General features: G+C 30.5%; 2 protein-coding genes across 2 annotated transcripts; both read right to left on the reverse strand.

Moving 5' to 3' along the window:
* Positions 1 to 449: 449 nt before the first annotated feature.
* Positions 450 to 5,112, reverse strand: LOC100137082 (dihydroflavonol reductase). Its single transcript, NM_001249729.1, is given in 6 exon segments — positions 450 to 597; positions 1,060 to 1,246; positions 2,109 to 2,271; positions 3,635 to 3,820; positions 4,547 to 4,719; positions 5,004 to 5,112. Coding segments are annotated over 6 exon segments (966 nt in total).
* A 16,282-nt stretch (positions 5,113 to 21,394) lies between these two features.
* On the reverse strand, positions 21,395 to 22,529 carry LOC100819419 (LOB domain-containing protein 12). The gene is made up of 2 exons (XM_003551169.4): positions 22,255 to 22,529; positions 21,395 to 21,956 (listed from the first exon to the last, which is right to left on the reverse strand). The coding sequence occupies exons 1-2, from the start codon at positions 22,408 to 22,410 to the stop codon at positions 21,594 to 21,596; spliced, it is 519 nt and encodes a 172-aa protein (XP_003551217.1). The 5' UTR covers positions 22,411 to 22,529; the 3' UTR covers positions 21,395 to 21,593.
* Between the last annotated feature and the right edge of the window lie 848 nt (positions 22,530 to 23,377).

The following is a 23,377-nucleotide window of genomic DNA, read 5'->3' on the forward strand; positions in this document are numbered from 1 at the left end:
TTATTTTAGAATCTGTTACGTAAAATTAGATTTCTTATGTTTTTTAAGATTTTGCTTTAATGGGTTAATGTTGTTAATTATGTTTGTTTTGATAGTATTGTTTTCTCTCTTTTTAAGGATAACATTTGCGCGCTCCAAATCAGACTAATTGTTAATTAAAGTTATTTTGCTACTGTTATCTTGTTATTTAATTGAAGACTTTGTATTTTCTTTTTATTTATTTCTTTTCTTTTATTTTAATTTTCTAACAAATTGTTACCAAGATTTAAATATGGTATGTTTGGTCCAATTAATAGAGTAAATTGGAATTGAGAGGTTTGCTTTTAAGGCATCAATCACTTGGGTACATAAATGGCATGAACAATGAGTCGAAGCAATGGCAGAAGAATAATATTAACGCCATCACCACTTGTAACAGTGCACTCAGTCCCTCTGCAGCAGCATGGAAATCAGACATAGCCCTTGCTCTTCAGACTCTCCACTGCATCCTTGATGATTTGGTCTACAGGAGTGAACTCTAGACCTAAATCAATCAGCTTTGTTGATGCATCCTTTGTACTTGCCCTCAACAACCCTGGCTGGGTATCCTTTGGCAACCTATAAGCAAAAAAATTAAAATTATTAGAAGTTTAATTTTTGTGGGGGTCGTTTTAAGAAAATTTTACGATACCATCAACTAATCAGAAATTTTAATTAATATGATTTTTAAGATAATTTGTAATTGAATAAGTGTAAAAATCTTTTACACGGTCAATGCATAGGTTTATTAAAAAAAAAACACTGAATTTATAGACAATTTACTCAACTATTAATACCTAAGATAGTTTATAAACCCATTTACTTATATTTAGATAATTGAAAAATATTGCCTTTGCTCCAAAATCCAAATGTAATTGATCTTAGAAGCCTAGTGCTCGGCAATTTTTTATGTATTGGTATTTGTTCAATTTGAAATTATGTAATTGCATAAGGTGTAAATTCAGATAATCTTTTTTCATCCTACATATTAGTTTATCAGAAAAGTACTAGTTGTTATATGAGATTGTGTAGAATACTCACTTGACCACATCGTATTCAGGGTATAACTCAGAAACCTTGTCCACAAGATCACTAAAGTGACGAATAGATTCCACACACAAGTGCCTTCCTGCTGCTTTCTTGTTCTCAAGTGCCAAAATATGTGCCAATGCTATGTCTTTGAAGTGAGCCATTCCCATAAAGAAGTCCTCGTACGTCTCTTTGCCCCCTGTAACATGTTCCAAACGCTTATGCTATTAGCCTTACGTCACAGAGAGTGATTGAGATATAGGAAAAGGTTTTCTTGTTCTAAGAGTTCATAATATGTGCATGCTGCTCAATTTTCTGTTTTGAGGTTCTTTTTAGTTCTGTTATGTTCAATGGTCAAAATTAAATTTACAGGCACTGTCTTTCTTTTCTAGTTTATGTGACAATTACATCACCAAAATCTAATGAAGTTATAAAAGAGCAACTAAGAGCACCCCCTACGGAGGTGTTTGTGTAATGAGTAGCTTATCAAGGACTGACACTTCACAAGAAATGTTTCACAAGAGCAGTCACTTAGCAAGCACCTATGAAGCAGGGTGCTTAAATAATGTGCATGAATTTTTATGAAATGTTGATGAAATGTAAAGATATAGAGTTATTTGTAAGATTTATACAGTAAATTTTTTTAAGTTGTAGCCGAGTTGGATTGGAGAAAAAAATTGTTTATATTGTAAAAAGTAAAAAAACAAGTGATGTGTAAGAATAAGAATCGCATAAGATTTGTTAAAAAAAAAAAAAAACAGATGCTCAGTTGAAAATGCTCAAAAATAGAAAACTTGTGGCTATGTACTTAATTTAGACAAAGTTATTAGAAGTAATGGGGGAGATTCTTATAGATACTTTGTGTTATAATCAAAGTTAACATCCAAAACGAGTCAGAGTTAATATATTTAAATGTAGGTTTATATAGGTTGATTTATTTAACTCTCGTGTTAACTGGGTTTGGTTTAACTACATATCATTTAAAAATAATGTGGACTTTCTCTCTTTTCTCATTGGTTGGGCACGTGTCACATTTGTATACATTGAGTGGTGATAATTACCTTTGAGAACACTAACAAGCATTTCCATGCTTGAATTGATTCTTGGTGGAAGCAGAGGGCCCAAAGCTGTACCAGGGTTTATCATGACAACATCAAAACCTGTCTCCTTTGCAAATTCCCAACCCGCTTTCTCTGCTAGAGTCTTTGCAATGGGATAGTACAACTGCCACACAACACAACAATGCAAATTAGGTAGACCCCAACACCCCCATCAATATATTTGTCACAACATTAGGTTCATGTGAGTTAAAGGTAAAGATATTTTTCATCAAAATCAGAAGTGGAAAATAATTTGAATAAGTTAAAGTTCAGTTTGTGATCGTAAATTCTCAACGTATTATAAGGTTTAGTGTATGGTTGGAGTGCATGGCAAACGGAATTTGTGGAAGGAGAGAAATATTCATTATAATATGTTTGGTATTCGATTTTAGCCATTCAAAATTCGCTAGAATGTTCACCACATCCACCATGTGAAAAAATATTTGTTTTTATATAATTAAAATTTATAATATGTATATTATAATTAAGTTTATAATAAATAAATGTTTTTGAATATTTAATCTCTATTTTAGATTGAATAATTTAAGTTATGACATAAAGTTATTTAACTATTATTTTTTAAAAAATATTATTATAATTAAATTTAGAAATAAATATAAAATTGTTAGATTGAAAAAGAGAAACAAGAAGATTAAGTATATATATAAGAAGTGATAATTTCAAATAGTTGGGAGAGAAATATTTCAGTAGTTGCGATGTACCATGTGAGATACACCTCCAACACAGAAAAAAAGATAATGTCGAGAATGTTTAAATAAAAAAAATTATTTTTTTAAATTTTGTATTCTAATTTATAATATAAGAGTGTATATTAAAAACTTATTTTAGGCTTTTTTCTTTCTTTCTTTTACACAACTCTCTTTATGTTACTAAGTAAATTTTATGTAAATCCTATATAAAGAAAAACTTAGGACACTTTTTTAAAGGGAGACTCATAAAATAAATAAAAAATGTATGAGAAGTATGTTGAAAATTAAGTTATTGATATTTCTTGAAAAATCATTAATGTATTATTTTAGAAGAATTAGAACTAATAATAGATCAATTATTGAATAAGGCCGGTAGGGTAAGTAACATGAATGGTGGATCCCCCTGCCCCTTAAATATATTATTTAATTGTCTTTTAGCCAATGATTTTTGCTACCATTTTGTAATATACAAATTATTTAGAGTTAAATATATTTTTATTTCTTATTTTTTTTCTTCAAAATTCACTTTTAGTTTCTAAATAAAAAATTTAGCATTTTGATTTTTTAGTTAATATTGTCATATCAATATTAATTATTAGAAAAATAAAAATAAAATATTAATTAATAACGTAACAATCATATTAAAAGTCATGTGTAATATTAATTGTGACATTATCAACTAATTTAATATATAAGAGAAATATAATGAAATATTATAATAGAAGACAAGAAAATAATCCAAAAAAGTGGATACAGATGAGAAGAAGAAGCACTAACCCCCTTCTGTTTGCAGTATTCAAGGTCTGTCCAACACTCTTCTGCCTTAATCTTATCAGCTGGCCAGTTAGGGCTTGGCATAATGGATGAGATCGACGAAGTCGCCACCACGCGCTCCACCCCCGCTTCCTTCGCCGCCTTCAACACATTAACTGTTCCTTTTATCGCCGGCTCCAGTATCTGCTTCTGTATTTCCTCTCACCCTCTCAGCATTAATTAATGTAAGCAACAAAATCTTTATACACTCATTTCATTTGGACCATACATGATGTAGTAGTGAAAGCACAAGAGATGTAAGAGAAGTAAATTTCAATTGTATAGATAAATGGTTAAAAATAAATTTAATTAAAATACTTTTAACCATAATATATAATTGTATATGATTAACATAAGATTAACCTTTTACTTCTCAGGCTGTCATTAGATATATATTCTTTTATTTATAGGTTTAATTACTCTCTTTATATCAGTACAATTTTTATATTTTAATTTTTACATTCAAAAACTACTCAATTTGATTGTTATATATAAATATTTTATTTCACTTTAGTCGTTGAAACTAAAATAAACTAAAACTAAATAAAAAATTTATTTTTTGTGTAATAAGAAAATATTTGGAGTTTCTTATTTGATACCCACGAATATCTCTCATTGGATCAATACATTTTGAAGTAAAGTAGTAGAGAATATAATTAATCAAACGTCAAACATTGATTAAGGGATGCAAATGTTAAATTACTTGTGTTAATAAGTTCCGTGGATTAAAAAAACGTGCATGGGTAAAGATTAAAATCAGTCATGTTTAAGTGAAAGGATTAAGATATAAAGATTGTGTAGATATATGAACTACACTAGTAATTAGACCATTTATGGATGTATTGGAGTGTGTTAAGTGATTTTTAATTTTTTAACCTCAGGATCTTCGACATGACCGATGATGTTAGGACATGCGAGGTGGATTACGCCGGAGCAACCCTTTATGGCAGCGGCAATGGAGTCGATGTCAAGAAGATCCATTTCAAAAAAATGGAGACGACTCTTTGCTCCTTCCATTTCCTCCAAATGTTTCGTCTCATTTTCATCCTCTGCAAGTGTGTCACAATATAATTATTTTCACCAAATTAAACAACCAAATAATTAAATACACAATATTTAGTCCACAACATTTTTTTTTAAAATAGACAATTATATTGTACTTTCTATTCTAACTAGTGTGGTGTTTAATTTATATATGAACTACATTCTTCATCCATTAATTGGTGATGTGTGTTAAATTCTAGTTACTTTTTTGGCATGAAAAGATTATTGCTCAAGATATACAAGTGAGTGTGTGTGAGAGGAAGAAATTAATAATGAAATAGTGCGTAACTGATGTCTTGGACGGTGGCATGGACCGTATAACCACGCTGGAGGAGGAGGAGGGCCACCCATGATCCAATGGCGCCACTGGCTCCGGTGACACAAACCACCTTCGACATAGGGTTGCTTTGTTTGTTCAGTTATGCAACCTCTTCTAACTGGTTTAGTGTGATAAATGAAGACACAAACCTACTATATAAAGAAGGTCAGGGTGAGAATGAGTAGAGTTATTAGTATTCCTCTTTCGTATTTAAAAATAATATTTATATTTAGTCTCATATTTATGTGAGTAGTAATTTTAATTTTTATATTCGTACTTATCGGATACTTATATATCCATACATGTATCCAATAATCATACTTTACTTATATATAATGTTAATAATAATAAATTAATAAAAAAAATTAATTAAAATAATTACTACAATTATATTAAATATTTATTTTTTAAATAATTTAAATATAACATTAAAAACATACACACATAATATTAATTTGTTTAAACTCAAGTCATAAATAAATAAAATCATAAAAATAATCATCTAACATAACGATTATTAAAGTTAATATTCTAATGGTTCAACAAAAATTTTAATTAAAAATTTAATATTTTGAGTCTCTGATAATAATATTGTTAAAGATGAGAGATTTAAAATATTAATCATAAAAAATATTATTATTTTTCACAGAAAATTGTGTTTGTGTGTCTTTCCTATGCGACTTTCGGTGTGTTTTTGCCAACGTTGTTAATACTCTCGGTAGGTTGCTACCACTAATTTCTAGAAGTAAATGACAAATAAGGACCTCAAAGACACATTCTAAAAAAAGCATATCTCAAAGATACAAAAGGCTTATTGGAACCAAATGATTAATATACATGCTGCTCAAAATTTCAATGCAGAGCACACCAAGTGAATCGGAAATATATCCCTAAAATAATGGAATCAAAATTATACCAATTCTCAACTTCTTCACACAATGTGGTATTTTTTAAGAAGGGGTAAAAAAAAATAACTTCAATTTCATGTCACTAAAATTGGCTGCTCACAAGGATATTGAGTTTAGTTATGTGCTCCTCTCTTTGCACAAGATGCTATGGACAAAACCAAGTTTCCTCAACGAGGCGCAACAATAGAAAGAAGGAAGTGTTAATGGGAAAGAGAAGGAAATTTGGGTGGCCAGGAGAAAGGGTTCAAGGGAAAGAGAGAGAGAGAAAAAAGATTTTGGATTATTTTTTTTAAAAAGATAGAGTTACATAGTTATCCTTTCAATTACATTACTTTAAAAAATGAAGAGTGGTTTTTTGTCAAGAAAAAACGTGTTGGAAGCAAACATAGATCTTTTAATTTTTTTAGTAGATCTATGTTAGCAAATCTCTCTCTCTCTCTCTCTATATATATATATATGGGGTGGAATGAGTTGAATATTATAATACATATATTTATGTCTTTGTAAAATTATGAATATATATATATATATATATATATATATATATATATATATTTATGTGTAATTATCTGTCTTATTTACAGATATTTTTATGAATTCTTATAAGATTTAGGTATATTTTGTCATCCCTCATGGTATAGGGAATAAATTGGAAAGATTTTAGAGAGAGATATGTCTTTGGAGATATTTATGCTTCAACAGCATAAACTATGAAAAAATATTTCAAATACGTAACACAATTATATATTAGAATTAGAATTCATAAAAAATAGTTAAACTAAACAATATCATGCTAATTAATTAAGCACTCAATGGTAAATTGAAAAAATTTAAATAATTACATAATTTTAATTACACAGAGGTGAGAGGGAATTAGAATTATAAAATAATACATAATTAATTGTATTTATATATAAAACTAAAGTAAAAACAAACAATGTGTGTATAAATAAATCTCACTCGTTTAAAGTTAAAGAAAAGTATATTATTTTATTAATTCATGTAAGTATTTATTTGTATACAAATCATATATATCTTCTACCATAAACAATCTTACCTAAATTGATAGAATTATTTTGAGTGGTAAAATTCTATTTAAGTATTTTAGCAAAGTTATATATCTATAATTTAAATTCAAAACTAATTATTAAGTTTGAACATCTCTACATATCATTTTGAAGAGTCAAATTTTAATGGATAAAGTACGTTTGGTGTGCTGATAAAATTTTAAAAATATTAATTTAATTCTCATAATTTTGTTTTATTAATTTGATCCTTATAAAAATAAAAGCACATTTTTGTTTGTCCTTAATTCTGTTAAATGGTTCCCTAATGTAACTGATGGACCAAATTATACAAAAAACCTAAACATATTTTATACATGCGGAACACATTATTATTTAGAAAAAATGGTTAATAACGTTTTTATAATATTTTTTTATCATTTTTTAAATTTATTAAGATTTGTGAAATTTTATATAGAATTAGTTAAATTAAAAACAAAATAGCTATACTTTTTTTTAGTCTCAATTAATTAAGTTAATGTTTTCTTAATTTTATATTATTTATCTTTTAAAGTAATGTAGTACATGTGTAATCACACCAGTGATATGGTGGAAAAAAATAACTATTAGATGGTCGTGGATTATGGTCTCAATTAATTTTTAATGGCACATATTAATTATTATTTTTATACTAAAAAACTTAAACACATATAACAATTGGTTGGAATCATAGAAAAGTAATGTCTGACATGTATAAACAATATCGGACACGTGTTCGATTTTCTAATGCTGTTAGCTTATCATGGAAATCAGTGTCATATTACGACTAATGTGGTTGCTTTCAGCTGGTAGGGCAAACGATAAAACGAACATGCAATCACTGTCTCATTAGTGTTGAGATGTAATTTTCATTACACATGTCTTGCAACTGTAGGTACAGTGATCAAACAAATAAAGGCCACAAATTTGATATAAGACAATAATAAAATAAAATAAAAAATAAAAAAACAAATGCCCTCAATAAATTAATGAACTTAAAGTAAAATATTTTTATTAAAAAACAAAAAATTATATTATATATATTATTTTTGCTTTTAAATTTTTTATTCACAATATATATATATATATATATTAAAAAATACATCTTCATTATTAATTCTACTATATAAGTCAATATGATTAACGGCATTATTAGATAAGAATCAATATTAACATTTTTAAGAAAAACGAACGGGAAATTATCTTTTTTTTTACAGCAATGAAAATATTGTCTTAAAAACAATAAAACTAAGACAAAATAAAAAAAATTACACATTAAAATAAAGTTAAAATTGAAAGAAATGTACTTTACCTTTAAAATTTGGCAATTACAACTAATTATTGAGTGTACAGATTATTTTAGATAAAGTTATTTTAGCTTAATCAATTATCATAACATTAAATTTTGAGTATCATAATGTGTTAAATATTTAGAGAAAGAGTTTAATTTTTCATAATAATCTTACTCAATTCAAGCATAATTATATGATGTAAAGAATTTATGTTGTTTATAAAAAAAAATATATGGCAATTGATTTATAAAGATCAAGTGCCATAATTAGAGTTTTTTTTGTAAGTTTCAATTTATTTTAAACAACTAGTATTTAGTTTTTAAAATTTAGTTTTAGATTTTCTTTCTTTTAATTTTTAGTTTCAAAATAAATCTATTTTAAATTTTTTTTATCCTATCAAAGTTACTTAAAAGTGTGTTTATGTGATAATGACAATAACAACTCTCGAAACAATAATAATTATGACAATAATAATGTCAATAGTGATAATAATATCAATGATAATAACGATTTGTTAATAATAATAGTGATGCGGACAATAATAATAATAATAACAATAATAATAATATTAGTATCTATGACAAAAATGGTAATAAATTGATAGTTGTGGCATTGCATCAATAATGATAATGTTGATGGATGTAGGAATAATGAAAAATGTTATTATGAGGACTAAGATTTGTGCACTTTATCATTCAAAGTACATGTTGCACTATAAATGGGTTTGATTCATGAAAATACGTGAGAAACAGAGGTCAAATTAATTGATGGGTCTTACACCTTTTTTTTTTTTCTCCTTTTCCCTCTGCCCAACATTCTCTTATTTTTTTTCTACTTATTTTTTTCCTCTCTACCTTATTTATCCTTCACTAAACAAACCGGTCAATTCTTAAGTGTGGGATTTTTCAAAACCAAAAAGTTGTAATTTTTTTTGTATATCAATCGGGCCAAGCTCAAGCCCAAGCCCAAAAAATTGTACTATGTTTAGCTTAATGATTTTTCTATGTTGAACACGTTATTTTAATAACTTTGTAACATTTTATGTGCGAAAAAATATATATTTTTACTAGTAATGATTGACATAAGTGTAACAATTTGTATTTTTTAATTAAATTATTTAAGGTTTGAATCCTAATTAATTTTTGAGTATGAAATATATCATATTAAAAAAAGAATATTCATGTGCGTTTACCGTCTACAACAAAAATTAGTTACGACTTATAACAAGAATAACTTCGTAATAATATAATCTGAAATAATAAAAATGAATACCTTTTGTTTTCTAGGCTGTGAAAATAGATACATATTTCCTATATTAATCCAGTGTTAATTATTTGAAGTGAAGCTACTAGCCCGACTCAAAATTAATATTTTCCCATATTAGTTACAATGAAACAAGTTTGTTTTGCCCTCATAAAAGGAATGAATAATTAGAATAAGAGAAAGCCAAAAGATGTAATAAATAATATAATATGATAAAAATTGAAATAAAAATTAAAAAATAATGTCATTTTTAAAAGAAATTGGACAGTTCTGCGCTCATAAAGGACAATAAATCACGAAGTGATTTGTGGATGATAAAGTAGTATACGTGTCATAAAATGACGAGAAGGAATCAATGATCAATATCAACTGTAGTTTTAACAATGGAAACAAAAGGCAACGTCCACTATGTTCTCTGCATGACGAAATACGAAAAAATTACTGAGAAAAAAGATAGAAAAAACTATTGAGTGTGTAGTTTATTGGCGTGAAATGTTTTAATTTAATTAATAATTTCAAGTTCTAATCCTGTATTTATAGTGAAGTATTTATAATGTATTAGCTACGGTGAAGTAGTTATAATGTAAGAGTCTTTTACGAGTTAGATAAATGAGTAAACATAAGGAAAAACAATTCTCCATTTAATTAAATTTATTTCCTATTGACTAACATGCCTTAGTTCGAGAAAAATTATGCTCCGATAGCTTAAGTAAAATCTTGCTTTTGAACCTTAAAAATAAATAAAAACATTATTTCATGATGAAAGTCAATAAATATTATTTACCAATAACATTATAATCCTAAAAAAATTATTATATATATAAAAGACTTAAATATGTTTTTAGTCATTTTGATTTAGTGTTCAATTTTTTCTTTTAATTCTTGTAAATTGCATTTGCTTTGTGTTTTCATTTTTAAAAAGCTTTAGACAACACTTTGAGTTGTTAAAAAAAATATTATCTAAAATACTTTAAGAGGTAAAGTAAAATAAATATAATTTGTAAGGATTGAAAGAAAAAAAATTTCAAGCATGAAAAATAAAAAACGTTAAATTATAACTAATAATATATTTAAACTTATATAAAATGATATGAACTTTTAAGACTCCTTTGACAAGGAAAATATATGATAAGATATAAGAGCAAAATAAATTTTAATCCTATCAAATGTTTGGTGCACATTAGATAACATTTTTTGGTTATTATGTCCAGCATTAAATATGGATTACAAAATAATATATGGTGATGATAGTAATAACAACAATGACAACCATAAATAATAGTGATAATAACCATCATGATTGTGGTAATTTCCTTACTTTTTAATAACTTTATCTACAAATTTTTATTAAAATAACTCTCTCTAATAACTTTATCTACAAAATTTTATTAAAATAACTCTATCTAATTACTCTCTCTACGTATATACATGCATATAAAGGAAGGTCTTAGCCTCTTCGGCCTGAGTGAGTTTTTCTGTTAAACAGAGAGTACTTGGGCCAATATCTAAAGAGTGGGGCACATGAGATTTGAACACTTTTTTTTGTTTTTGTTTTGGGTTATTAGTTGGGTTTCAACTTTCAACATTAGGAATTACTTTCTGCTTTACTTTTTTTTGGTCCTGCACCCCACAAGAAGACAAAAATATCCCTCAATCCTAGCACCTCCTCTTCAACTCCTACGTCACCCAAGCTCCCTCTCTCCTCTTCTTCTAGATTCATCCTTCTTCCTTGTTCTCCTTCTCCCTTTTAATATTTGCACCTCCCAAGTACCCCGAGGAGAACACCTGTGAGAATAAAGAGGACCACTGCAAGGACAACCATCAAGTTCTGGATTGAACGTTTTGGAATGCATATTGTGTTTTGGATTACTCAATTCATAATTATGCTATAACATTGCCGGATCACCTATTATGGTAATAAGTAATTATACTTTGTTTTGATCCACTTAATATTTTTTTCTTAGAACATCATTCTTGGAATAGGTGATCCTGTACCGTTGTAGCATAGTTCCAAAATGTCTTTACTTAAATATTTAATATTTTTCAGTCACATAATTGTTAGTATAGAGCAATAAAAGAAGAGAAAGAAATAAAGGGAAGAAAGAAAAAGACACACAGTTTAACGTGGTTCAGCACACAATGTATGTGCCTACGTCCACGGCTACACTAGGAGAACTTTTTATTACTTGCACATAAAAGCTTACAAGGTGTCTCTATATATAACACTAGTGAGACACAAGTTTTTATAAACCAAGCGATGTGGGACTAAGCCCACACAAGTTTTACAGACCAACCGATGTGGGACAAAGGAACTAAGACCACAAACTCTAACAATTCTCCCACTTGGGGTCTAAGTTCCAAACTCTAGCAGCTCCTTGTAAGCAACGAGTTCATCGACTCTTTACCTAGTGTAGCGCCTTCATCTTCAATTATCCTTGAAGGCCAACTGAGGTAATGCAAAGCCTCAGTTTGTCAGTTGTAACAGCTTTAGTCAACATATCTGCTGGATTCTCTGATCCTAAGATCTTCAATAAAGATAAGTCTCCATCATTTATCAACTCCCTGATAAATGGTATCTTAATTGAATATGCTTGCATCTAGAATGGAAGACTGGATTCTTAGCAAGACTTATAGCACTTTGACTGTCACTAAACATTGGAGCATCATCTTGTTCTTTCCCCAATTCATTGAGAAAATTCTTTAGCCAAATCATCTCCTTAGCTGCTTCTGAGATAGCTATGTACTCGGCTTCCGTGGTTGAGAGAGTAACTCTATCTTGAAGTTTAGACTTCCAACTCACAGCAGTACCTCCCAAGGTAAAAATGTAGCCTGTGGTGCTCTTCTTGGTATCAAAATCTCCTCCCAAGTCTGCATCTGAAAATCCCTGTAAAGTGAGATTGCCTTTTCTGAAGCACAAACACATCTCTGAAGTACCCTTCAAATATCTGAGTATCCACTTTACTCCTTCCCAATGCTCCTTTGCTGGATTTGATAGGAACCTACTGACAACTCCCACTGCATGTGCTATGTCAAGTCTGGTACACACCATAGCATACATCAAACTCCCAACTGCTGATGCATATGGTACTCTTGACATGTAACATTTTTCTTCATCTGTCTGCAAAGATTGCTTCTTTGAAAACTTCAAATGAGATCCCAAAGGGGTATTCCTGGTCTTAGAATCTCCAAGGTAAAACCTGTCAAGCAACTTGTGTATATATTTCTCCTGAGACAGCTTCAAAATTCCTTCTGATCTGTTTCTAAGAATTCTCATACCAAGGATTTGTTTAGCTGGACCAAGATCCTTCATTTCAAAGTTTTCTGCCAACTGCTGCTTCAACCTGTTAATTTCTGTCATACTAGATCCTGCAATCAACATGTCATCAACATACACAACAAGGATAACATAACTATTAGTATATTTTTTAACATAGCAGCAATGGTCCATGTCACATCTTTTGAATCCTGAGTTGCTCATAAACTCATTAAACTTCTTGTACCACTGCCTCGGTGCTTGTTTCAAGCCATACAAACTTTTGTGAAGCTTGCATACAAGATTCTCCTTGCCTGGCACTTCAAAACCTTCTGGTTGGGTCATATAGATGTCTTCCTCTAAATCCCCATGCAAGAATGCAGTTTTAACATCTAACTGCTCCAAGTGAAGATTCTCTGCAGCTACTATGCTCAGAATAACTCTGATGGTAGTCATATTTACAACTGGAGAGAAGATCTCTGTGAAATCAATTCCTTGTTTCTGCTGAAACCCTTTCACCACAAGTCTCGCCTTGTATCTTCTTCTACCGTCAGATTCTTCCTTTAGCCTATAGACCCACCTATTCTGTAATGCCTTCTTTCCTTCTGGCAATTTAGTTAAAGACCATGTCTTATTCTTCTGAAGGGATGTCATCTCATCTTTCATCGCTAGCTCCCACTCAATAGTGTCATTCCCCTGTGTAGCCTCATTGAAACATTCTGGCTCACCAGCATCAGTTAACAACAAATAATGCAATGAAGGGGAATACCTATCTGGTGGTACTGAAATTCTGCTAGATTTTCTTGGAGGAGTTGATGGTTCTGGTTCTGACTCAACCTCTACGCCTGTACTCTGGTTTCTGTTGGCTACATCACTTTCTGAGATTTCTTCAAGTGTTGCTTTCTCAGAAATTTCTGACAGTTTACCTGCACATGTAGATTCTGCAGAAAATTTGTCCTTATAAAATAAGTTCTCATTAAAAGTAACATTTCTGCTTCTGATAACTTTCTTGGTTTGGTCATCCCAAAACCTGTAGCCATACATGTCAGATCCATAACCAATAAAATAACACTTCCTTGCCTTCGGATCCAATTTATCTCTACTATTAGAGTCTGTCAGTATATATGAAACACAACCAAAAATTCTCAAATGTGAAAGTTTTACCTCCTTTCCAGACCATACTTCTTCAGGCAACTGATAATTCAAAGGAACTGATGGTCCTCTATTGATGAGATATGCTGCTGTGTTTATTGCTTCTGCCCAAAATGCTTTAGGCAAGCCAGATTGGATCCGCATACACCTTGCTTTCTCATTCAAGGTTCTATTCATCCTTTCTGCAACACCGTTTTGCTCAGGTGTTCCTGGTATTGTCTTGATCATTCTGATCCCATGTTCTGAACAGAAGTCTTTAAACTCCTGACTATCATACTCCCCACCATTGTCAGATTTTAGACTTTTAACCTTTAGACCTGTCTGATTTTCAACTTCTGTTTTCCACCTTTTAAACATAGAAAACACATCAGATTTATTTTTAAGAAAATAAACCCATACCTTTCTGGTAGAGTCGTCGATAAAGGTGACATAATAGCGTGAGTTTCCAACAGATTTCACTGGGGCTGGCCCCCAAACATCTGTGTGCACCAATTCTAGCTTTTCAGCTTTCAGAGTCTTCCCTGCCCTTGAGAAACTGACCTTTTTCTGCTTTCCAAGGATACAATGTTCACAAGCACCAACATCAACATGCTTGAGGCTTGATAGCTTACCCTTTGCCGCCATAAGCTTCATTCCTTTTTCACTCATATGTCCAAGTCTTTGATGCCACATGGTTGAATTATTGACAGCCTCAGTAACTGCTATCATATCCTCATCTGCAATCATGTAAAGAGATCCTCGCTTCTTTCCACGAGCCACAATGAGATTGCCTTTTGTTACCTTCCAAGCTCCATCTCCAAAAGTGGTGTGATGTCCCTCATCATCCAACTGCCCTGTAGATATTAAATTTCTCTTTAAGGCAGGAATATGTCTGACATTGTGCAATGTCCATAGGGATCCACTGGAGGTTTTGATGTTGATATCACCTCTTCCGACAATGTCAAGAGATTTTCCATCTGCAAGGTAAACTTTTCCAAATCTTCCAGAAACATAGTTAGACAATAAATCTTTAGAGGGAGTAGTGTGGAACGACGCACCTGAGTCCATGATCCATGAATCAACAGGACTATCCAAACTGCAAATTAATGCATCATCAAGTTCATCAGTTGCTGCATTTGCGGATTCATCATCATCGCGCTTCTTGTTTTTGTGCGACTTGTTCTTCTTTGGTGCCTTGCACTGATTTCTAAAGTGACCTCTCTTGTCACAATTCCAACAAGTAACGTCACTTTGAAATTTTCTCTGACCTTTCCCTCTTGACTTTGATTTGCCTCAACCATTCTGACCCTTCTGGGTAGTCTTTCCCCTGCCTTCAGTATTCAATGCTGAATTGGAAACATGACTAGAAGATTCTCCTGAATCTCTCTTGCGAACATCTTCGCTCAAGATCAAGTCACGGATGTCACTAAGCTTTAATGTGTTCTCCCTTGTAGAACTACTAACTGTAGTAACAGTTGCAGCCCAACTATCCGGTAGTGATGACAATAGAATCAATGCCTTCACCTCATCCTCAAATTTAATCTGAACAGATTCCAATTGGGCAAGAATAGTATTAAACTCATTAATATGATCAGTTACAGAGATACCTTCTCCCATCTTGAGGTTGAACAACCGGCGCATCAAGTATACTTTGTTGGCTGCTGACGACTTCTCGTACATATCTGATAATGCCTTCATTAAGCCTGCAGTAGTCTTCTCGTTCACGATGTTGAACGCGACGTTCTTGGCTAATGTCAATCTGATCACGCCAAGAGCCTGTCGATCTAGCAAGTTCCATTCTTCTTGCTTCATGTCTTCTGGCTTAACCCCTGATAAGGGCTGATACAGCTTCTTCTGATATAGATAATCCTCTATCTGCATCTTCCAAAAGCTGAAATCTCTGCCATCGAACTTCTCGATCTTCACCTTCCCCTCTTCTAATGCCATTGCTCCCACTGCCTCCTCTAAACTGAGAAGACTCCCACTAATTCCTTTAAACTAAGGAAATCCCGTGGAGTAACCAAAAGCTCTTGATACCAGTTGTTAGTATAGAGCAATAAAAGAAGAGAAAGAAATAAAGGGAAGAAAAAAAAAGACACACAGTTTAACGTGGTTCAGCACACAATGTATGTGTCTACGTCCACGGCTACACTAGGAGAACTTTTTATTACTTGCACATAAAAGCTTACAAGGTGTCTCTATATATAACACTAGTGAGACACAAGTTTTTACAAACCAAGCGATGTGGGACTAAGCCCACACAGGTTTTACAGACCAACCGATGTGGGACAAAGGAACTAAGACCACAAACTCTAACAATAATTACATAATAGGACTAGAGAAAAAGGACTTGTTTAGATAAATAACTTAATTAATTGAGATCTTATGAAATAAGTACTTATGTATAAGTTACTTTTAAAAATAAATGAGAAATAAGGTTAAATTGGTTTTATAAGTTATAAGCTATATTAAAAAACAAACACAATATTTCTTAAATAATGGGTTCTAAAACAAAAATCCTTCAATATTAGAAGGACTTGTATAAAAAAATTAATATGATTTTGTAGAGACCCAAGCAATAACATGAAATAAAAGACTAATTAATGAAACAGTTTTTAAAGGTTGTAAAATGAAAATCTTTCAATATTAGAACTAAGCGAGACTCCAAATACTACTAAGTATGCTTTCAATGTCATGTTATGGCTGCCAGCAAAGCTCATCTCCAATAGAAGATCAAATTTTATGATCTTAATTAAATTTTTTATGGATCTTGCAATGCTTCATTACTATGAAGATTTTTTTAATTTTTCGCTCTAACAAAATATCAAACTTTGTGATTTTAAATCACTTTTTTTGTAGATCTCACAATGAAGTCACCTTCTAATATTAGGGGTATAAGCGGATGCAAGTTATTCGTGAATTCGAATTGACCCAAACCAACCCAAACAATTTGGGTTTGATAATTTTTGTGTTTGGGTTAGACCCGAAATGAATTAATCAAATTCGTTGAGTTTTGAGTTGTGTCACATGTTTTAATATCTAAACCCACCCGGTTCGTTGACCCATTAATTTGTTTTAAATTATTATTATTAATATATAATATATATTTTTAAATTTTTTAAAAATTAAATACTATTGATTGTTGATTACATAGACTTATGGACTTGCATTGAGGAAGCATCAACACATCCTTAACCTTTAGGATCAAAGTGACAAAGATTTTATTGATTAAAGTCACTTCAAATGGGCTTCTAAAAATATTTTGGATCTATTTTCAAAGAGTAAGCCTCATAATGCCTTATGGGTTTTGGTAGACAAAAGTGTTTGAAACCCATCCTTACCATGCTTATTGAAACTCCTTATCTCATGTATGGTATGCTTAATTTCCCATCCCCCGTGGATAGATAGATAGATAGATAGGAGTCACTAGAGTGGAGTGGAGCATGGTAGCATAAAAAAAATTTCTTTTTAATAAAAAATCTAACAAGAAATAATTGTGTCTTATTCATTTAATAAAAAAATTTAATTTATAAAAATATTGCATTTTAAAAAAGGAATAGACAAAATTAAATATTTTGACTTGTTGACCCAACCCAACCCAAATCGTTTAACAAGGGGTACGTTTGGATTGAGTTTCATTTTTTTGTTCCTTAGAAAACCGACCTAAATAAAGTCGTTCAAATTTAATTGGATTAGGTCATGACTTTGACCAAACTCAATCCAAATCGACCCACTTACACCCCTATCTAATACTTATTTACAGTTTTTTGGAAAGAAACATTAAATTGAAAACATGTGCAAATCTTGTTTGTTATTATAGAAGAACAAATCTCCACGATGGAGATCAACTCTCTTGCTCGAGTAACACATCTTAGCAAAATCAAAACTTGCATGAAAGATCAAATTATAAGAACACCTATTGAAGATATTCATAGGTGTCAAAAAATATAAGCGAGATTTGATATTAAATATTCTTGTTCAACATGAAGTGTCCCACTAATTTCCTATTATTTTTCAAAATTGTGTATTAATTCTTTAAGGTGTATTCTTAATTTTGTTAGTAGACATTTCTCAAAAATGTGTATTAATATTTTGTGATCCACCTACTCCCTCTATTTTTAATTATAAGATTATTTTTAAAAATTTGTTTGTCTCTTTTTATAATATATTTTTTCTAATTTCTTAATGCATTAATTATTTTTTTCGTACATATCCTTACTTAGTTATTCTCTTTTCAAACATTAATGAGAAATAATTAAGTGGATAGAAAGATAAAAAAATATAATTTTAGAATGATAGTACAATTAATTGATAAATTTAATGTGATTAACTAAATTAACTAATTTTGTTAAGAGACTTGAATTTGTTGAAAGAGTCTAATTAGGGACGGAAAGAGTATTTTTTTTTTATCTTAAGCCTTTAGTTCATTAAGAGAAACAGATCTTACCTAATCCAAAGGTTAATCGAGAAATAAATAAAATTTGACTAAGAATTATTTTTGATAAAAATTAAACTTGAATACTACTCAAATAATTCAACCTTAATTGATGTATAAGTACTGATAAGAATAATTCAATAAATTTCTATCAGAAAACACCTATTAGCCACAACAACAAAAAATGTGACCCACTTTAAGTACTTCCTCTTGGAGACTTCTCAGCTGTTTCCTTTTAATGTGAAACTTCTTGGTCGAAAATTGAATTTGCCACGATCATAAAAAACATTCAAAATATTTTTCATAGCTTCTATGTAGTGATTAAGTCTTATGATTCAAAAGTCTTCTATTGAGTCGTGTAATTGACCAAAAGATAATGTTAATTACATCGTCATGAAGAAATTCAAATCAGTTGAAGACATTACATGGATGGAATTTATTCCTTTCTCTCACTTTTTCTCATTCCCATTGTCAATTCAATCAAACATTCTTCAAAGGCTAAGAAATTATATGGAGCTATCTAGAATCGGAAAGAAAGTGACAGATAGATGAATGAAGCGCAAATAATGCATAAATTTTGATTATACACATATATGACCGTGTGTTTTAATTTTTACAAGTTGAAAGTTCTAATTCTTGTCTTTTGAGATGAAATAGATGTTAAGTTTTTTTTTAAAATAATTTATAGCTTATTGTATTCCCATCTAACTTTTCCTAGAGAATAACTTAAACTGGGATTGAAGTTATTTTTTTTAATCAGCAAAATAAACATATATATTAGTAAATGGTACCAGAGGATTGAAGTTAAATTCTAATGTCATTTAATTGGCAGGTAAATCATTTTGGTTAACAAGCCTAGCGAGCAAAAATACTTGTAATTTATGTTTTTTAAGTTTAGAGGTTTTTATTTTCTTAGATTAACATAGTGTCCACTCTCCTTAAATTTTTATTATATAAAAAATTAATTCAATTCTAGTGATAGGTTTAATCCACGATCACTTATGTGCTCACCCTACCTTGCTAGTATTTAATCCAAGATCACTCCAAACATGATAGGTTTAGAACCTGTTGTATAGCGGAACAGGACACGTCAATACATATAACAGTAGTACTTGACAATTGACAGGGTAGTTGTGAATATTGAGCCAAAATGTTCCCACTTCGTAACCTTATATATTAAGCATCATATGTTTTTTTAAGTCATTGAGCATCATATTCAGTCAAGATATAATTAATAAAAGCATATTCATAATGTCTTTCTAAAAGGAGACATAAAATTGATTTTGTGGTGAAAAAAAAATCGTAGGATCAAATTTTAATAAATTAATAATTAATATTTATTAATAAAAAAAAAGTATATCTAGACCACTATGAGATCCTCTGAGGCTGATTAGAGAAGTCTAACCTCTCTTACATGTGAACCCAAATTGGATGTAATTTCGATGTCACGATCTTCAGAAACCTGTTCACACTCCTTTTTCTATTTACTGTGATATCTTTTTTATCATTCATATAGGGAAGAACCCATCATTTCATGACTGTATTAAATATTTAGAGGTTGATTAAATTGCTCCAAACTGCAACAAGGACTTCTTCATTACTTTCCCATCTTTTCATCCTTGCATATGGCTAACTTTTTCACTAAAGCTTTACACCCTTTTATGTTCCATACAATTTTCTTAGAATAAATTTTTCAATGAACCTTTAGAAGAGAATGAAATAAGAATAAAAAATAAATTAAACCTCTCTTTTAAAATAAAATCAACTTGTACACTTAATTTTTACAAAAATTCTCTGATCTAACTTCTCTAAAAACTTGTACAAGTTAACTTTAAATTATAAAAGAAACTCAATTAAACTCAATTTATTTTCTTTTATTTTTCTTTTTAATCTTTATGAAAAAAAATTATCCAGTATCTATATATGTCCAAATTAAGTCTACTAATTGACATGTATGCCTTAACTTGCGAGTCATGATTAATTTCACCTGATGAGCAGCACAAGAGTCATGCAACATCTCAAAGTTCACACGTGGAAGTGCAGGGTTGTTAGAGTATTATAATTAGATGTTAATTAGGTTTGTACAGTTATGATGACCTGTTGATTAATTAGACTCTTAGATGTCAAATTCTACCTTCTAGTACATATTAAGGTGTAACTCATTCATTAGACAACAACCAATGAGAATAATCTTTCTCTCATATCAGAGTTCTTTCAATCTCTGTCTCAACGAACTTTGATACTGAAATTATATGAGATAGTAACATATTAATCTTAACATTGTGATTAATTTTATAAATTTATTTCAAATACTTTATAAGTAGTACAAGATCAGACGAACATGGTGCAGATTTTAATATCATTTTTTTCTCAGGCAGGATAAGATTCCATCCCTAAAACTAGAATGACAGATCAATTGTATTATTAGTTTAAAGGTGTGTGGATTGAGAAAAAACTTATACAATTTATTGCCAAAATTTTGCATCAATTTGAATATTATGATTTTATGTTAAAGGAACATTTCTTTAAAAATAGATAATAAAGAGGTTCACTTGGATACTCCTAGCTTGCAAGAGAGTAAAGTACCAAGGTACAAACTTTACTTTAGAAGTCATGAAATCACGCTAAAAAGTTAACAAACTCATAATTGAAAAGTTACTAATTCAATTTAACTCATATGATGATTATGTAACTTCTATTTAAAAGAGTCTAACTTTTTCAAATGATTACTTAACTTATTAAATAAATTAAGTCTTAAATGCAGCTTCGTTCAATATAAAATTGTTATAATTAAGCCTTCAACTGTACGACAAATTGCACGTGCATGATATTTGACCCGTACATTCTGCTTCCTTTTGTTTTTATTAAGGCTTTTATTATTTGTATGATATTTTTATATTATTTTTCTTCTCTCGTCCTTGTCATGAATATTATTTTATCACATTTTCCCCTTATCATTCTACCACTTTTTATCATAAAATAACGGTACAAATACACTTTTTCTTTTACTAATAGTTTTAATTTTGTTTCCTTTTCCTATCATCGAACTTAATATAATGTTGTTTGTTTTTATTCTCCCCTTTAATTTCTACATGCTTTGTGTGAACAACTAGAATAAGAAAATAAGGATGCACTAACAGACAAAAGGCATATTCTGACTAGGCTAACATAATAAGTGAAACAATAAAACATTTTGAAATAATTTAAATTCAATGGAAAAGATTGGAAAATTTAATTAAGTCCAAAAAGACTCTCTCTTAAGAGGCTCATGAGGGTCTTGGAATATATTGGAAGATGAGGAGGAAGATGAAGGAAAGTTAAGAAACTGAGGAAGCATTTCATAGTTGTTGTTTACAGATAGGAGCATTGATTTGTCATCTTGGTCTACTAATTGTGTGGCTAAGGTAGGCTCTTGCTGCTGCATCTGGATACATAGAATCTCTGCCTGAGCCACTGCAAGCTGCATTTGCAATTGTGAAACTTGGCTTTGTAGGTATGATATGGCTCCAACAGATCCATACACTGGGTCTCTCACTCTTGCATTTGCCTCATAAACTAAACTGCTCACAGCATCTGCTCTTTGATGAATTGGAAGCTCCTGCACATGCACAAGAGTAACTTGTTTAATGAATCCTATTACATGTCACTACAAGAAAAATAACATATACCTACAATCATGATTTAGTGTAGGTAAAACTTAAAATAACTTGATACACACATTTCAACTGTCTTTATTTAAATAATAATTTCTTGCAATACACATATGTATCTAGAAAATTAGTTGTAAATTAAGAAGATTAAAGAGAAAGAAGGGTTAATTTTATAGCCGAAGGTCTTAGTTACGATGGTAACCACGAAAAGAAAGAGAGAAAAAAGGGTAGGGAAGTTAGAGATACCTGCAGCATTTTGCTGATATTGCTAGCACCAAACACCTTATGCACAATGGCAAACTTGCGAGGGTCATCAGAAGGAAAGTAAGGAGCAAAGATACATTCCTTGGAGCAACGACGTCTCAACAACTTGCAAGAAGCACAAGGTGAGGTACCCCCCATTTGGAAGATAGAATTAATAGTGACAAAGCAACGAAAAAGAGATTATACTTTTGTTGTCTTTTGATGTGTGTAATGAAGAGGAAGAAAACTAAGCCGCGTCACAATCTCAAGCATGGGGTTTAAGAGAATGAGTCTATCATTTCTTATTTATAATGGCCATTGAGATTTGAAGTTGCTTGCCTAATGTAGAATAGCTAGATGCACATGTCCTTCTTGTAAAATATGAATTGGTAATTATTAAATTAATATTGTGCTGATGTACAAAGAAGAAATTAAGTTAATTAGAAACCACTTCTCGTGTCAATCATATATAATATATGTGGTACTTCATATGTGTAAATTACAAGTTTAGCCAAAGATATTTGCGGCATTATAATATACTAAGGGACCAATGAAGTCAAAGATTGAAGGGCAAGTTAGGGAAAGTGATGAAACAAAACATGTAGAGCTTTAAATATAAGTAGTAGGCGGTGGTCAAACACCGCAAAGGCGCGTGATAGGTTGGCAACACACGCAGTTGTGTAGTTTTTACGTCCAAATTTGACTCTTCAATTTTATATGTATGTAACGTATTTTATACATGAACATGTAACTCAAACTCACCTTTACACTCAAATAGGGCAAGCTCTAAATAATATACTACAGCTGTTAATCTTGGATAGAGAGCATGAACATGAACAGTAGTTCACTTGTATAGGACGTTTTGTGTTGTGAGTTAATTGTTGGAATCATAATTTGGACTAGACCTGTGGAAAGAAGGGTTCAACGTGAATGTTTGTTGGCTCAGGCTTTCACATGCAAAACCCTTTTCAATTCCCTTTTCTCTTTCTCTATCTCTCTACTTGCCTGTGTAAGTTGAACGCGGAAATTATTTATTCAAGCAATGAGAAACCTGATGATATACTTACAAGACATTTAATTCTTGATGAATAAATCTAACTCAATTGGTTAAATAGAATATATAAAG

The sequence above is a fragment of the Glycine max genome, chromosome 18 (genome assembly GCF_000004515.6).
Source record: "Glycine max cultivar Williams 82 chromosome 18, Glycine_max_v4.0, whole genome shotgun sequence".
In the NCBI taxonomy this organism is placed as follows: domain Eukaryota; kingdom Viridiplantae; phylum Streptophyta; class Magnoliopsida; order Fabales; family Fabaceae; genus Glycine; species Glycine max.